Here is a 15,566-nt window from a genome sequence, read left to right as displayed (position 1 = left end):
AGAATTCAATTTTCACACACTAAAGTATATTAGATTAATATTTCATATAGTGAATAATTACAATTATATTGAGAATAATCACAAAAGCAAAATAGTGATTAATTGCGCATGTTTTCATTTTAAAGTAATTGGGCCGATCCAAGTAATTACAGGACATTAAGGTTAACATGAATGTAGGGTAAATTGATGCATATTTTATTTATCTGAATTTACAGAAAGCTTTTGATTAGGCAACACAAGAGGGTAGTCAGTAACCTTAAGAGTGGAAATTCAAGGTTTAGAGTTTACATTAGTGCAAAATTAGGAATAATGGCTTATGGTAAGATGATCTATTTCAGAATTAGGTGATGTTAAAAGTGGTGCCTCTCATAAATTGGTGCTGAGGCCACTGGTAATCAAAAAATCAGAAAAAAGATACCTAAAAACAAGAAGCAGTATAAAAACCAGAATGTCAATTGATATGCAAATACACAAGGTGATGCGTACACTTAAACAAGACAGGGGAGAGGCAAAATACTTTCAGGTGACTGCCAAGTAATCACAATTGCCATGTAACTGAAAACAGAAAGTGCAGTCATATATCTATATACTGTACCATATCAGTTCTACATGACTGTTCTTTAGTTATTTTCTAAACTTCTGTCTCATCAAGAAATTCACAATTGATATGACATGTTTCATCTTCCTTTTATCCAAGGCAAAACATCAAAACAACCTTAATTCCTGCTATCAAAAAGTGCAATTTTAATGTACTGTTAAGAGTTTAAGGCCAACACACTTAAAGAGATTATCTAAACACTTCTTTTTTATTGATCTGTTCAGACTGATTACAAGTGGTTAGTAAATAAACTGAAAAGTTCTTACTGTAAATATCTACATGCCCAATTTCAGAGGGTGTAGCAGGCAGCAAACTGAGGCTGGTGTGAAGCTGAAATTGCTCTTAACTTTTCACTTTAGAATCCACATTGCTTGCTATAAATCATCTTATTGATAACTTAAGAGCCATGCATTATGCAGAGATGGCAGGCATTGGTCTTCTGTTCGGAAGCTTAAGTTTATCAGAATATCTTCAATATTTACAGAAATCTGATAATAGTACTCCTTAATTTGTGCCTAAAATTTGATATGGCATCCCTCAGGTCTAACTACTGTTATACATACAAATCTCAACCATTTATAAAGATAATATTCACTTGATTCATATGTGGATGACATTCAGTTAATTCAAAACTAATGAGTTAAACTACTGCATGAACAAATACTATTTATTTCTCAAATTCACAAAATCTGAAGTTCTACTGGCACAGTAGTTATTCCTGCTGCTTCCACAGATCAGAGCCTATGGCTGACCATTGTTTGTGTAGTGTTTGCATATTTAGCCCCTACACGTATGTGTGGGTTTTCCCCAAGGTAATCCCGTTTTCCACCCTCACCTCCAAAGACATGTAGTTTAAATTGAATGGTGATTCAAAATTTAAACTATGTGTGTATGAGTGAGCCCTGAGATAGACCTCCACCTTGTTCAAAGCTGTCTCCTAACTTGCTATTGATGCTGCTACAATAGGTTCCAGTTCCACATGACTGTAAACTTGATAAAGCAGCAAACTGCAACATAACATACAACATAGGGCCAGCTTAAACCCAGAAGAACTAAGTATTTTTAATTTTTCTAGATGTTATCATTTATTGTTAAGGTGGTCCATATTTTCCCATTTGACAAAAATGTTGGGAGGTGTTTCAGGTGAAGAACACAGAAGTTTCAAAGTAAGGTACTTATACACACTAATCATGACACCAGAGAATGGCAACATGTTGCTTGTTGATCAGCACACGCAAGTACGAATTTCACCACACATGTTATAATAATAACCCTAAAAGCCTAGAATAATTAATAGTTTAAATTTATACCAAACATTTTCAGTTTGTTGAGTTGGTGCATTTTCACTGTGTTTGTCTCCATTTATTACCAGATAATACAGGTTTTGTGCAATATCCAAAAAGTGCATGGTTTAATTAATTAGATTAGGTTAATATAGTTAAATAATCAGTAATATATTAATAAAAAATCCATATATTGTATTTTGTGCCACCTTCTCCCAACAGTGGAATTTTGGAACCCTCTTTTTAGTAATAAAATGTAGGCATATTAGAGAAATCGAGCTCATGAAGATATGGTCAGATAACAACAAAGAGGAAAACAAAAACACCAGTTAAATAATTGCTAAAGAAAATAAACCACTAGAGAGATCCACGGCTCTTTAAAATAACTGCTCCCAACACCCTTCTAGGCTTTCAACAATATAGTGCAGCAGATGCATGTCTTCATACCTTGGGCATAATTATTGAGGTGAAACTGTGTCTCAGTTAAACCAAGAGCCAGAACGAGACACAGAGAAACTGAAATAGAAAATGGGGAAGGGTTAGAAGCAACTGGTCATTATGACTTACACAATTCTATTTTAGACAAATTACTAATATTTTTTTCAGTATAAAGAGCTAAATTTGCTATTTAATAAGTGTTAGCTATGTTTAAACAAATTATCTTTGGCCTGGACGTAAATGGTGAAAGTACTTCTTACAGTACACTTAGTTATCGCTGGATTTGTCAAAAGGCACGTATCATGTAATCAAAATGCATGCTGTGGAGTGTAGGTATAAAGGCTCTGCTGGAGGCATCCTTATTTGATTAAAGGATTTAAAACACAGACTATAAACAAAACTAGAAAGTAATCCATAGATTTGAGAAAAGGTGTTAAATGTCATTTTTCCCTTTAGACCTGTGAAGTAATTGTAAGCTGAAAAAAACTACACTACAAAAAAAATATTTTGTTTTACTTCCTGAAAAATTTTTTGGCGATTTTGATAGATAGCTTCAAGTTGAACACAAATAGAATTTCAGATGAATCACATAGGAATTTATAGAAATGTGGAGTTAACTTTTACTTAATTTAGTGTGTTTAATTGCTTAATGATGCTTTAGTACAAATGAGCTAAAAATGTTTTGCAGCTGATTTTCATTTGTACTCAGCATCTGATGCTTCACATTTCATTGTCCAACAATACACAATCAGCATTGATTTATTCCCCTTGCTCTGATGTCACTTTTCCATCTCTACAATGTGCTGGTGAATACTTTCTCCATGGTCCTCAATGACTGTGCCAAGATTAGTAGGGAAAAAGTCCAGATGAAAAATGCACAAAATTAATCTTTAACATGATGCACTTCATGGTGTTGTATGTTTGAAACATGTTGTCAACCAGCTGGAGGTAGTTTGCTGATCTATAGTTGACAAGAAAATTCTCAATAATGTCTTTGAATGCCTTCCATGCATTTTCCTCCAGCCTCATTAGCAGATATTTGAACCACTTGTCATTGGTGACTGTCTGATTTGTGAACCAACAAAAGTGCTATTTTTTTGAGCCCATTGATACCTCACACCTAAACAATATTCTAACATTTTTGTGCTAGACCTGAATGTTCCTAAAGCTGCTTGTAAAATTATTTGATTTTCAATCACACTATTCATACCTAAGCATTTTACAGAGAGTGGTTTATAAAACTCCTGCATGCAACCAAGTGCTTTCCACTGAAATCAATCGTAACACTCATAAAAAAATGGTTAAAATAAAAAGAGGTTTTCTGTTGCATCTTTACATGAAGCCGATGTCTTTTCCTGAATGAGACAGAATTGAAACATCTCATTAAAACTAGGCAAAAAAAATGGCGGTGTCATTTTTCATTTGCATGCTTTGGTTGTTTATTACTGCAGTGGGTTGGCACCCTGCCCGGGATTGGTTCCTGCCTTGTGCCCTGTGTTGGCTGGGATTGGCTCCAGCAGACCCCCGTGACCCTGTGTTCGGATTCAGCGGGTTGGAAAATGGATGGATGGATGGTTGTTTATTAACAGTTATTGAAGGAGAGGTCAAGTACACAAGTAGCCTGCAATCAAGTGACAAAAACTGAAAATAAATTATACTTATACATTTATTTGTAATCCAAGTTTAGCAAGTTTATCACAGAAATTTTAACATATAGGAAGAGTGGTAGTGCATGTTTTGCCTGTGCATTGTGTCTACTGAAGAATTTTGGACCTTCAATGATGAACTTGGGCAGCATCAAGAAAACTTCCACAATTATACATGAATGTCAGTCAATAAGCACGTACGTACAGTGATATGTTGAGTGTCTTTAAAATATTTATGGAAAGTTATTCATACCACTAAAAAAATGATTGCATTATTTCACACACAAAAAAAGAATGTGCGTCACGTGTAATCAAGTGAAAAGATTTGAACAGTTTTATTCATATACATTTAATTCTGTATGTGCTAAGGGGTTAATTTAATCAACCCAGTTTAGATAATGCACTGGCAAACAATATAGTTTGCACGAACAGCCAATATAGTTCATATACAAAGCTGTGACAGGGTATATAAGAACCGATACAGTACACACATAAAACCAGCATGTTACGCTCGCATAACCAGCATCATACACATATAAAACTGGTACAGTTCTCACATGTAATAGATCTAATGCACACATAAAACCAACACAGTGCCAAACCTATATATTATCCACATGAAACCAATATAATACCTGTATGAAATCCATATAGTACATGCACAAAACCATTGCTAGACCAGTAGTATATGAACACAAGTCAATATAGTTCATGCACAAACTGATACAAACACAAAATGATCAATTCACTCACAAACCAATAACAAACGCACCTGAATCAGTAATATACAAACGCAAATCAATGTAGTTGAAGTGTAAACCAGTGGTATACATATACAAGCCAGTTTATGTACAAACTGATAATATAGTGATGCAAACCAATATAGTTCATGAGGATGAAACCAGTATTTGTATGCACACAAACCAATTAATTATGCATGGAAACCAATAGTAAATACTCATAAGCCAATAGTGCTTGTATGAAAACCAACAGATAATGCACACAAATATATGATTGATGGCCTGTCTGGCCCCTCATACAGGGCCCTCCTACCCAGCAACATGAGGTTGGCGGGATGTTCATCAGCCTGTGTGTACCAATTTGAGCTTGGTAAAGAGAGAGAGAGATGTTAGAAGCATGCACTGTTAGCGCATTGCCGCACCCACCACACGATGAACCAACTCAGGATCCCAGATTGTGACCCAAGTGTAGCCATGCAACGGTTGACACCTCAGCACCACAGTAGTTCAGATGGAATGGAACCAGTGTTAGGTTTTTTATGGTGGTCAGAGTGCCAATTCTGCCACCAACCCCAAGGTTTTTCCCTGCAGGTTGGAGTGCCTACATGCAGGGCTGGATGCAGATTAACGCCATACCCAGGACTGAGCAATTAAGTTTTGACATTAAATAAAATATTCTTTTGTTTTTCTTGTTATCCACCCATTTTTCAATTAAGATCAAAATTGAAATCCATTTTTTGTACACCACTCTATACTTTCACTTGTATCGAATGAGTTTGAATTGTGAAATTGCAACGACAAATTTAGAACACATGGAAGGTGCAGAGCAAATGCGCTCTCTCTCACCGCTATAAATGTAATGTTCTTTCTTAGCCAAATATGTGCCTTACCTATGTGTGTGTAAAGAATGCTGATGAGATATGAAACATAACCAGTAGTCAATGTGCATACTGCCAATTGAATAATAAATAAGCTACTCTTTTGGGTTTGTATATTTGTAAATCTGACTCTGAAGGAGTTCGTGCCTCATCAGCCATGAACGTCACCGCACGTCAGTGCTTCAGTACTGGCAGCAGAAATCGTCAACATACAGTTTGTTGGTGCCAGTGGATAGGACCTTGTCTGTGCACCTGCATTGCAAATGCTCATCAAGCGAATATTTTTACTGTGTGGCTATCTGCGCAAAGGACGTCATTGCAACATGAAAAAATCTCTCAAAATGCGTGCTTGTTTAAAGCTTAACAGCAACATGCTTGCACAGACTGGTTTCTTGGGTTGAAACATTTGATCTTGCTGACTGTACTCATTAGGCCACTTAATTTGTTTGATCATTGATAGTCAAACTGTGTTTAACGGCATTATGAACTGTGAGTGTATTTTGTTGACTGAAACATAACTAGCATTGAAATATGTGTAGGCCAGCATTTGTGGTCTTGCAACAGAAAAAAAAAAACTAAAATTGTACTAATATTATGTAAAAAAGCCAGAACTAAATAAAATAAAATCTAAAATTTTAAACACAAAACTAAATAAAAATTGTTGACTCCACTGAAAACTAGAACAAAATAAAAATTAATTTTATAAAAAAAATAAAAACTAAAATTACAATTAATATCAGAACTGAAATATTACTGCTTCACAACACTAAAAGAACTACTGTTGAACAGCTAAATAAGAGTGAGTGGGTAACTTATAGTACTGATAGTGTATCCGTTGCTTTACTTCAGTGTGTTTCCTCTTCAGGAGGATTGAAGCTAGTGCTGTTGTGGAATGCAACAAAATGATCAGTTGCTTTGTCAGATTTTTGGGTGAAGTATCCCCACCCAGAGAAAAATTTTGCCTAATATTTGAGGAACCTTCTTCTGCTGAAAGTACTGTAGCTGCCACCGTGATAAGCCTGCTTAAAAACAATCCAGAGAGTCACAACCTACCTGGGTGCAGTGTGGGGGAAAGGCAGTGACAACTAGTCAATTAAAAAAATATAATTTGTTTAAAGTTGTTAGTCTATTACATTAATCACAGCAGCTCTACTGTGATCATTATTCTACCATAAACATAATGCAGCAGATTTTTTGCTGATTTAGAAACATTTTTAAATTTTAAAAAAGAAAACATATTTAGAATAAATTTAGACTTTATTTGTCACATATACACACACAGGGATATTGACTGAAATGCAGCTCAGTGAGCAGCCTATACTGTGCAATAATATTAAAATTAAGTAACTATATTTGTATAGAGTGGCACAGTGGTAGCACTGCTGCCTCACAGTTAGGAGACCCGGGTTCACTTCCCAGGTCCTCCTTGTATGGAGTTTGCATGTTCTCCCCATGTCTGCGTGGGTTTCATCCGGGTGCTCCGGTTTCCTCCCACAGTCCAAAGACATGCACGTTAGGTGCATTGCTGATCCTAAATTGTCCCTAGTGTGTGTGGGTGTGTGTGTGTGTGCATGCCCTGTGGTGGGCTGGCTCCCTGCCCGGGGTTTGTTTCCTACCTTGCACCCTATGTTGGCTGGGATTGGCTCCAGCAGACACCCGTGACCCTGTAGTTATGATATAATGGGATGGACAATGGATGGATGGATATTTGTATAAAACATATAGCCATTAAAAGTATAATAACTGTTAAATAATAATTATAATAATAAAAATAATAATTATATAATAAAAATAATTAATGACACAGTAAAAAAATAAATTGACTATTTTTACAATTTTAAGGAATGCCTGGCAAGATGACCAATTGCTATTTTTAAAAGAAGTGAAGCTCTTTCTCAGTTTTTCTGTTCTTGATTTAAGGTGATGCAGGTGCCTGCCAGATCTTAACCATTTAAGCTGGATAGTTGAAAGGGTAAGAAGAGTAATTCATGATCCTGGCTACTTTCGTAGTGTAAGTTTTTTGTACAGTAATCCCTCCTCTATCGCGGGGGTTGCGTTCCAGACCCCCCCCCCGCGAAAGGTGAAAATCCGCGAAGTAGAAACCATATGTTTATATGGTTATTTTTATATTGTCATGCTTGGGTCACAGATTTGCACAGAAACACAGGAGGTTGTAGAGAGACAGGAACGTTATTCAAACACTGCAAACAAATATTTGTCTCTTTTTCAAAAGTTTAAACTGTGCTCCATGACAAGACAGAGATGACAGTTCCATCTCACAATTAAAAGAATGCAAACATATCTTCCTCTTCAAAGGAGTGCGCGTCAGGAGCAGAGACTGTCAGAGAGAGGGAGAAAAGCAAACAAATCAATAGGGCTTTTTGGCTTTTAAGTATGTGAAGCACCTCCGGACAACGCAGCTGCTAGGAAGGGAGCAATGTTAAGGCAGCCTTTCAGCATTTTTTTTAGAGGAGCGTCCGTATTGTCTAGTGGTGCGAACAGCCCCCTGCTCACACCCCCTCCGTCAGGAGCACAGAATGTCAGAGAGAGTGAGAGAGAGAGACAGAGAAAAACAAACAATTAAAAATCAATACGTGCCGTTCGAGCTTTTAAGTATGCGAAGCACCATGCAGGAAGCATATCGCTTGACAAAACAGCCACATTTAAGTCCAGCAAGGAAGAGAGCAATGTGAAGGTAATCTTTCAGTGTTTTTTGAGGAGCGTCCGTATCTTCTAGGGGTGCGAACAGCCCCCGTGCTCACAATATATTTGAGGAGTTTTATTTAATAGGTAATAAGCGCTCTGGTTGGGTAGCTTCTCAGCCATCTGCCAATAGCGTCCCTTGTATGAAATCAACTGAGCAAACCAACTGAGGAAGCATGTACCAGAAATTAAAAGTAAAATCCGCGATAGAGTGAAGCCGCGAAAGTCGAAGCGCGATATAGCAAGGGATTACTGTATATACTATACTGTAGTTCCTCTAGTGATGGTAGTAATAGTCCTATGATGCACACAACTCTCTGTAGCACTGTACATTCCTTTTTTGAGCCATTTCCATACCAGCCAGTGATGCATCCTCCCAGAATGCTTTCAACAGCTACCTGCTAGAAGGACTTCAGGAATCTTTTTGACACTCTATACGTCTTCAGTTGTTTGAGATGATAAAGGTGCTGCCTAGTCTTTCTCAACAGAATGCTTGTTTGTGTGCAACATGTTAAGTCACTCCCTGGTATTTAAAACATTCAATCCTCTCCACTGCAGTACCATTATTGAACAGAGGTACAGTATGTACTCAGTTCTGCATTTCTCAATCAGTGCTGAAATCTACTATGAGCTCGTTTGTTTTGCTGATATTGATGGACAGATTGTTTCCTGACCATAGTGACAGAGCAGCCACTTCCTCTAGGTAGGGCTTCTCATTGTTGTTGCTAACAAGGTTTATCACAGCTTTGTCATAAGCAAATTTTACAATGGTGTTTGAGCTGTACTTTAAGTATTTTGGTGTTGGGCACACTGTACAGTATTAATCCCCAAGGGAAATTATGTTTTCACATGACCTTTGATTGGCTACACAATTATGTGTGTATAGTGAATACAGCAGGGGACTAAAAGCACACCCTGGGGGTTGCCGATGATCAGCATTATGGAGCTAGATGTGTGTTTTCCCAACCTGACTCCTTAGTGTCTGGATGACAGAAAGTTAAAGGGAGAAGCTAAGACTCAGATTCTGTAATTTTGTTGCTACTCTGGTGGGAACAATTGTGCTGAAGATTGAGCTAATGTCGATCAACAATTGCCTCACATTGCCTTTTTTAACAGTGTCCAAGTAAAAAATACTGGAGTCTAATACCTGGGAAACGGCATAATCTGTGGATCTGTTTGCCCAGTATGAAAACTGAAATGGATCCCTGTCTTTGGGGAAGGCAGTAGCAGATATGGTCCTTAATCAGACATTTGAAGCATTTCCTAACTACCGAGGTAAGAATCATAGGCCAGTAGTCATTCAGACTGCATGTGGAGGTGTTCTTTGGGACAAGAACAATGGTGTACCTTTTGAAGCAAGTAGAAGCTACAGACAGATCCAGGGATTTGTTGAATATAGTGGTAAACACAAAAGCTAGCTGGTTAGCACAGACGTTCAGCACACAAACTGTGATGCCATCACGGCCTGTAGCTTTCCCAGTGTTCACACACATCAGGGCTCTCCTCACACTATGCTCAGACACAGAAAAGGATTGGTTACCTCTACCCTCATACTAGCTCAATCAGCCGTGTCAATGTTATCTGGTAGGCAGCTGTTGCTACTACTGGCATCCAACCATGCACAGAATAAGTTCAGCTCCTCAGCCAGAGCAGCATCTGCATAAGCCAGTGTAGGAGGTTTGCTCCTGTAGTCCGTCCTTTGCTTGACACTCTGGCACAAGCATCTGGAGTCATGCTGGTCCATCCACCCTCTCTCTTTAACATTGTTTCCCCTAAGTTCACCACACTTGGTAGTCTGTATGACATCGGCTTGTATACCTTCATGTCACCCTATGCACTATCCGAGTTGCACAAGGCAATGTCAGCATTCAAAGAGTCACAGATGAATTTATCAATCCTCAGTTTCTGATTAAGAAAGCTCCTAACAGTAACTGATTTGACAATATTTTCTACCAGCATTGCTATGAAACTCATTACCACTTCCATAAACTCCCAGATGTAATTGGATTTGGACTGGAACATGTCTAGTATAAAATATAAAGATGAATCAAAATTTGTATGATGCAATTTAAGCATTACCTTCATCGTAGTAAAAAAGCTTCATAGTTAAAGAGATTTCACTAGGCAAGGGTCCTAAATTTTGCATTAACACATAAAGCTTGCGAATCAAGAGAATGCAGGCCTTTTTAGTATCAGCAGAGGTCACCCTGGCTTCTGTATTTTCAAAGCTTCTGTGAAAAATATAAAAATAAGCCAAATGCAATATTACAAAAGTTTTATAAAAATCTAACCAAATCACCAGAATTAAATGAATACTTTCATATATACTTTTTTCACTTATGATATACTTTGCGACACAATTTTATTTGAAACTAGCTTCATATATTGATAAATATCTAAACTAGAATTACCTACCTTCCAAAATTAACGACAGGTCCTTCTTCCGTGTATTTAAATCTAAACTGATAACACTCTGTGATGACCTGAAAACAAAAATACAAAATTTCCTTTAAAAAACTAATTCTTAATTTGCTCACAATATTATGATCTACTCATGCTCACCAATGGCATGCAGTAATTATGCTACAATCTAAAGGCAGCACAAAGGACACCACCTATAGTATCTTTCAAATGTTACTCATATTGAAAATTAAAAATGAAGCATTTTCTTTACCTTTGAATTGTCAGTGTCATTGAAAATCTAAAATGAAAGAATTTGTTTAAGTATTTCAGTTTGCAAGATATTGAAAAAAATAATAATACATAAACATATACATACCGTCAAGACTAAGGTGCGCAACTAAAATAAAAAAAATAAATAACTCAAGTCAATGAAGATAATCAGATATAACAAAATGAAATTTAAACTGCCAGAACAGAGTCTGCAGTTAAGTTCAAAATAAATGACTCCTTACACCATACAAATAAAACCATACAACATAAACAAAGTACCAAGAGATAGGGATAGTTTTTCTTTCATCATTCTCCAAGAATGAGGGACACAAATGAGTTTACATTTTATCATCATTTGTTGCTCTTAAAACACATGCCAGCTTTTGGAGAATAAAAATGTATTACACACTCATGGATTAAACAAATAACACTGATACTTTCCAGAACTCTTTTATAGAAGCATGATTGCTATAGTATATCAAACCATGACAAATTATTTACAGAACTGAATAAAGAAAGATATGCATTTGAGTAAATAAAATCATAAAACAGTAATGTATTTAAATGGTGATAAAAAATAAGCATGTGGCAATCAAATACAAAGAATACAATAAAATCAGCAATGTAAATTATGAATGTACTATAAACTACTATCCCACAATATTTAAAACATTTACAAAAATGAATTTTGAAACTTAAGAACACAAGTTTGGCAGATAAGATGAAACCAGCCATTTGGTTAGCCAGTAGCAAAACTGACACAAAATCTCCACCAGATATTTTTTTAAAAGCAGTCAAGGTTTCTGCTTTAACTACATGATAGTTGAAGACTTGATCACTGATTGGGAAATTGGCTGATCACAAAAACCAATATTTTCAACCACTGCTTTTCTAATTTAGCTTTAGTGCAGCTTTACGTAAGGTATTATGGTAGTTGAGAACACACAGATGTCTTTTTTTTTGCAGTAAAGCTCCTGCAGTATAAACAAAAAACAGCAAGTGGAGGCTTGTTTTAAGTTGATTGGAATATCGGCTTTTATGTTAACGAAAGAGAAGTAATAAGAGTGCAATTAGACAAATGTCAAGAAAAGCTACTTTAATGAATTCAGACCTTTTTATTTTGTCCTTTAAATTAAAATGGACACTATTTGATTTTGGACAGTATGCTCATTTTAAGTGTAGCTGTTAACATTTTTAACTGGAAAAAGAAAAGATAAAGATGAATTTGAGATTGCTGCTTAGTAAACAATAGGCTTTTTTAAAGATTTGTACTGCGTTTATTATTTGTTGCTGTGCGTCATACAGTGCAGGTTTTGTTAAGAAACAAGTACTACATAATTAAAATGGTAACCTATAATTATAATTACACCTCAAGAATTACAAATGTCTAGCTGAAACAGAGAAAGGAAAAAAACACACCTGTATAAATGTAGTAAATGTATATTTAAACAGCAAACAACTGAAGTGCAATTAATGATTTACAATGATTAACACCTTTAAGTGCATGTATATTTACATTTAAGCAGTATTTATTATATATATATATATATATATATATATATATATATATATATATATATATCTGCGGTGGGTTGGCACCCTGCCCAGGATTGTTTCCTGCCTTGTGCCCTGTGTTGGCTGGGATTGGCTCCAGCAGACCCCCGTGACCCTGTGTTCGGATTCAGCGGGTTGGAAAATGGATGGATGGATGGATATATATATACTGTATATATATATTTTTTTTTTTTCAGAGAAACGGTGAAAACTACTTTTTTAATTAAACTTTATTTCAGATAAGTACATTACTGAAAAATTTAAACAATATGACAGCTTGTAATTATGAGAATCATTTTATTTTCTGTTATGCCATATGTATTATGGGTAAATATTTTTATTTATATGTTATTATTTAAAGTATATATTGTATGGAAAATTGATCTATTTTAGCATTTTAATGGTCACTGAACAATAAGCCAACAGAATTTAATTCTGTTAATAAAAAAATAACAGTTAACTCATGTTAGTTATAAAGTTACCAAAATTCACACCTTAACACTTCTATGCATCTGGTGCTTAGTGTAAAAAGTTTTTTAAAGGGACAAAAGAAAAAAAAATTGGAATTGGACAATCAAGTAAAATTAAATTGGTGTTGAGTATCAGCCTTAAAAAATGGGATCGGAGCATCACTACTGCAAGAGTAAGAAGTCTGTTCTAGATTTCCACAGCTATTTGTCTAAAGAAATTCTTACGTTTTAGTCTTAAATACACATCCCTTAATTTCTACTGGTATCATCAACTACAAGTTTCATTATTAAACTGAAGGAATTTTACTTGTTCAACTTTATTAATGCCTATCATAATTCTGAACACCTGGATTAGGGCCTCACATACTCCTTTCTTCTCAAGACTAAAAGATTTACTTTAATCTCGGCATTCACATAGCTTCCCTGTTCTGTTCTCCACAGTTTTTTGTGCCATTTATTTTTTCACAGTGTGGTGACCAGAACAGGCTATGCAATTCCTGAGTCTTCTCAATACTACATCAGAATGTCCGAGTATAACATCACTTGACTTAAGTTGAAAGTTTTCACAATATTTCCTAACATTGTATTTGACTGTTTCATTGCTTTTACACATTGTCTAGCGGATAAGAATGCTGCAATAAAATCCTAAATCCTCTTTGGAGTTTGCTTCCACTAAGAAGATATTGCCAAACCTAGCATTTCAACAAATCTAGCTGACATCAGTCTTTTTCCTCAAGCAACTGAACTGTCTTTTGGTACCCTTTTTCACATGTATTACCACTCTTGATTGTGACCAATCTAAAAACTCTCTCAGCTGCTGTCATCATAATTGTTCTGGTCATTATATGATCCCATATTATCAACGGAGAGGATTGATCTGAATTTACTTTTGCATATGCTTTGAGTAGTGAAAATTCTCTCACATTAAGAATTAGAATGATACATGGGGAACGCTAACTTCACAATAACACCCATTTCACCCACAGTAACAAAAACATACAGGTTCGTAATAAGATTTGATAGTATATACTGTATTGAAAAAAAAATTCAAATGATGCATAAATGTTGCCATACAAAAACTTTCAATTTGACCTTAAAAAGCAGAATTTGCAACAGTATAATCAGAAAGTAAAATTAAGATTTTAAGTATAATTCTGTGAAAACTGGTATTGTTGGCAGGTACAGTCTTACTGTGGCAATTAATAAATATACGTTCTGGTTTCATTAACAATCAACATCCCATATACTAGTAAGTCCTTTGTTGGTTGCTACAGTAGAGAAAGATTTTCTGGTATTATAAATTGAATGTTTATAGATGTAATTATCAACATGTATTAAAAACAGAAACATTAATTTTACATTTCACATTTCAAACATTTCCCAGGGAAATATACAAATAAAGAACCTGTGAGAAACATGGCACATGATTTGATTCATATTCTTACATTTGCTTAAAATTAACATTCTTTACCTTGTGGTTCTTAAAGATAACACTAGGCTACACTGAATAATAAAAATAACAATATATTTTATCAGAAATGTTATTTTCTGTGGTGCTTTATACAAAGAGTGTTTTGAGAAAAGCTACATTCAAGGGTTAGGCTTATAAAGAAAAAAATATATATTTGTCTAGTCTAGGATATCAAAATTTAGATTTTTCCTTATTTCTGTAATAAGATTTTTACATTTTTACGTTTACTTTTCTTTTACATTTTAGAAATCACTTGTTTAATATTAATCCATGTTCCCCTTAATCACAATTTACACATAATATAAAATCTGGTATATACATTTAAGAGAAGAACACCTATAAAAACAGCAGCAATCTTCTATATTATAAAAATTTCACATATTTATCTAAATTATGACAATAATATTTGAATGTAGTTTTTCAAAAACAAGTACTTCTTAAAATGAAACTCTTTAATAATATACTGATCTGCTGTGATTAATCCTTATCTTCTGTTTAGCATCCAGGAAACCCAAGGCCCTCTTTAATGGTTCAAAAAATATACTGTAGTTAACATTGTTTAATCAGCTTGACTTCTCATAGCCTTTAATAATTTTATAAGAACTCCTTATGAACATGATTTTGAAATGACACGTTTCAGAAGTCTTCCGTGAGAAATTAAAGATAAGTTCTGTTTTGGATTTCAGAGATCCCAGTTATAAAACATCAGTAGAGATAATGGAGTTTCATGTGATTCGTTTCTCTGACTGGTGTTAAGAGTACAAGTGGCTTAATACTACACCTGTCAAAAATCTCTAAACACAGACACACACATGCATACTTACATAAATCTTTATAAAAAGCCACATTTCCCACAAGCAGAAATAACTGTCATACATTTGCAATATATTTTATGTGATCAAGTTCTTCTCAGGGTGCGCATTGTCTCCCTCTCTCACCCCCAACATGGTGACCCCAAAGAAGCCTAGCTGTAGTTTGCAGAACGTAGGGTTGTGGAAGCGCAGATTTCAGATTGTGTCTCTTTCTCCCATACCATTGCTCCCTTGCTCTGTACCTCTGTTATGCTTTGGATTTCAAAATGAATACTGGACAGAGATTTACTGCTTCCAAGG

At 35.3% G+C, this 15,566-nt stretch overlaps 1 protein-coding gene across 1 annotated transcript in view; it reads right to left on the bottom strand.

Annotated features, from left to right (window-relative positions):
* The window catches only part of hormad1 (HORMA domain containing 1), a 93,634-nt gene that overhangs the window by 49,777 nt on the left and 28,291 nt on the right, over positions 1-15,566 (bottom strand). Inside the window, exons 5-8 of the mRNA XM_028793155.2 lie at positions 11,066-11,086; positions 10,961-10,987; positions 10,702-10,769; positions 10,366-10,517 (exon numbers count right to left, since the gene is read on the bottom strand). Coding sequence (XP_028648988.1) covers positions 10,366-10,517; positions 10,702-10,769; positions 10,961-10,987; positions 11,066-11,086 — 268 coding nt within the window. The remainder of the gene's footprint in view (positions 1-10,365; positions 10,518-10,701; positions 10,770-10,960; positions 10,988-11,065; positions 11,087-15,566) is intronic.

The sequence above is a fragment of the Erpetoichthys calabaricus genome, chromosome 2 (genome assembly GCF_900747795.2).
Source record: "Erpetoichthys calabaricus chromosome 2, fErpCal1.3, whole genome shotgun sequence".
Lineage (NCBI taxonomy): Eukaryota > Metazoa > Chordata > Cladistia > Polypteriformes > Polypteridae > Erpetoichthys > Erpetoichthys calabaricus.
The sequence above is the reverse complement of the archived record's forward strand: the minus strand, read 5'-3'. Positions and strand labels throughout refer to the sequence as shown.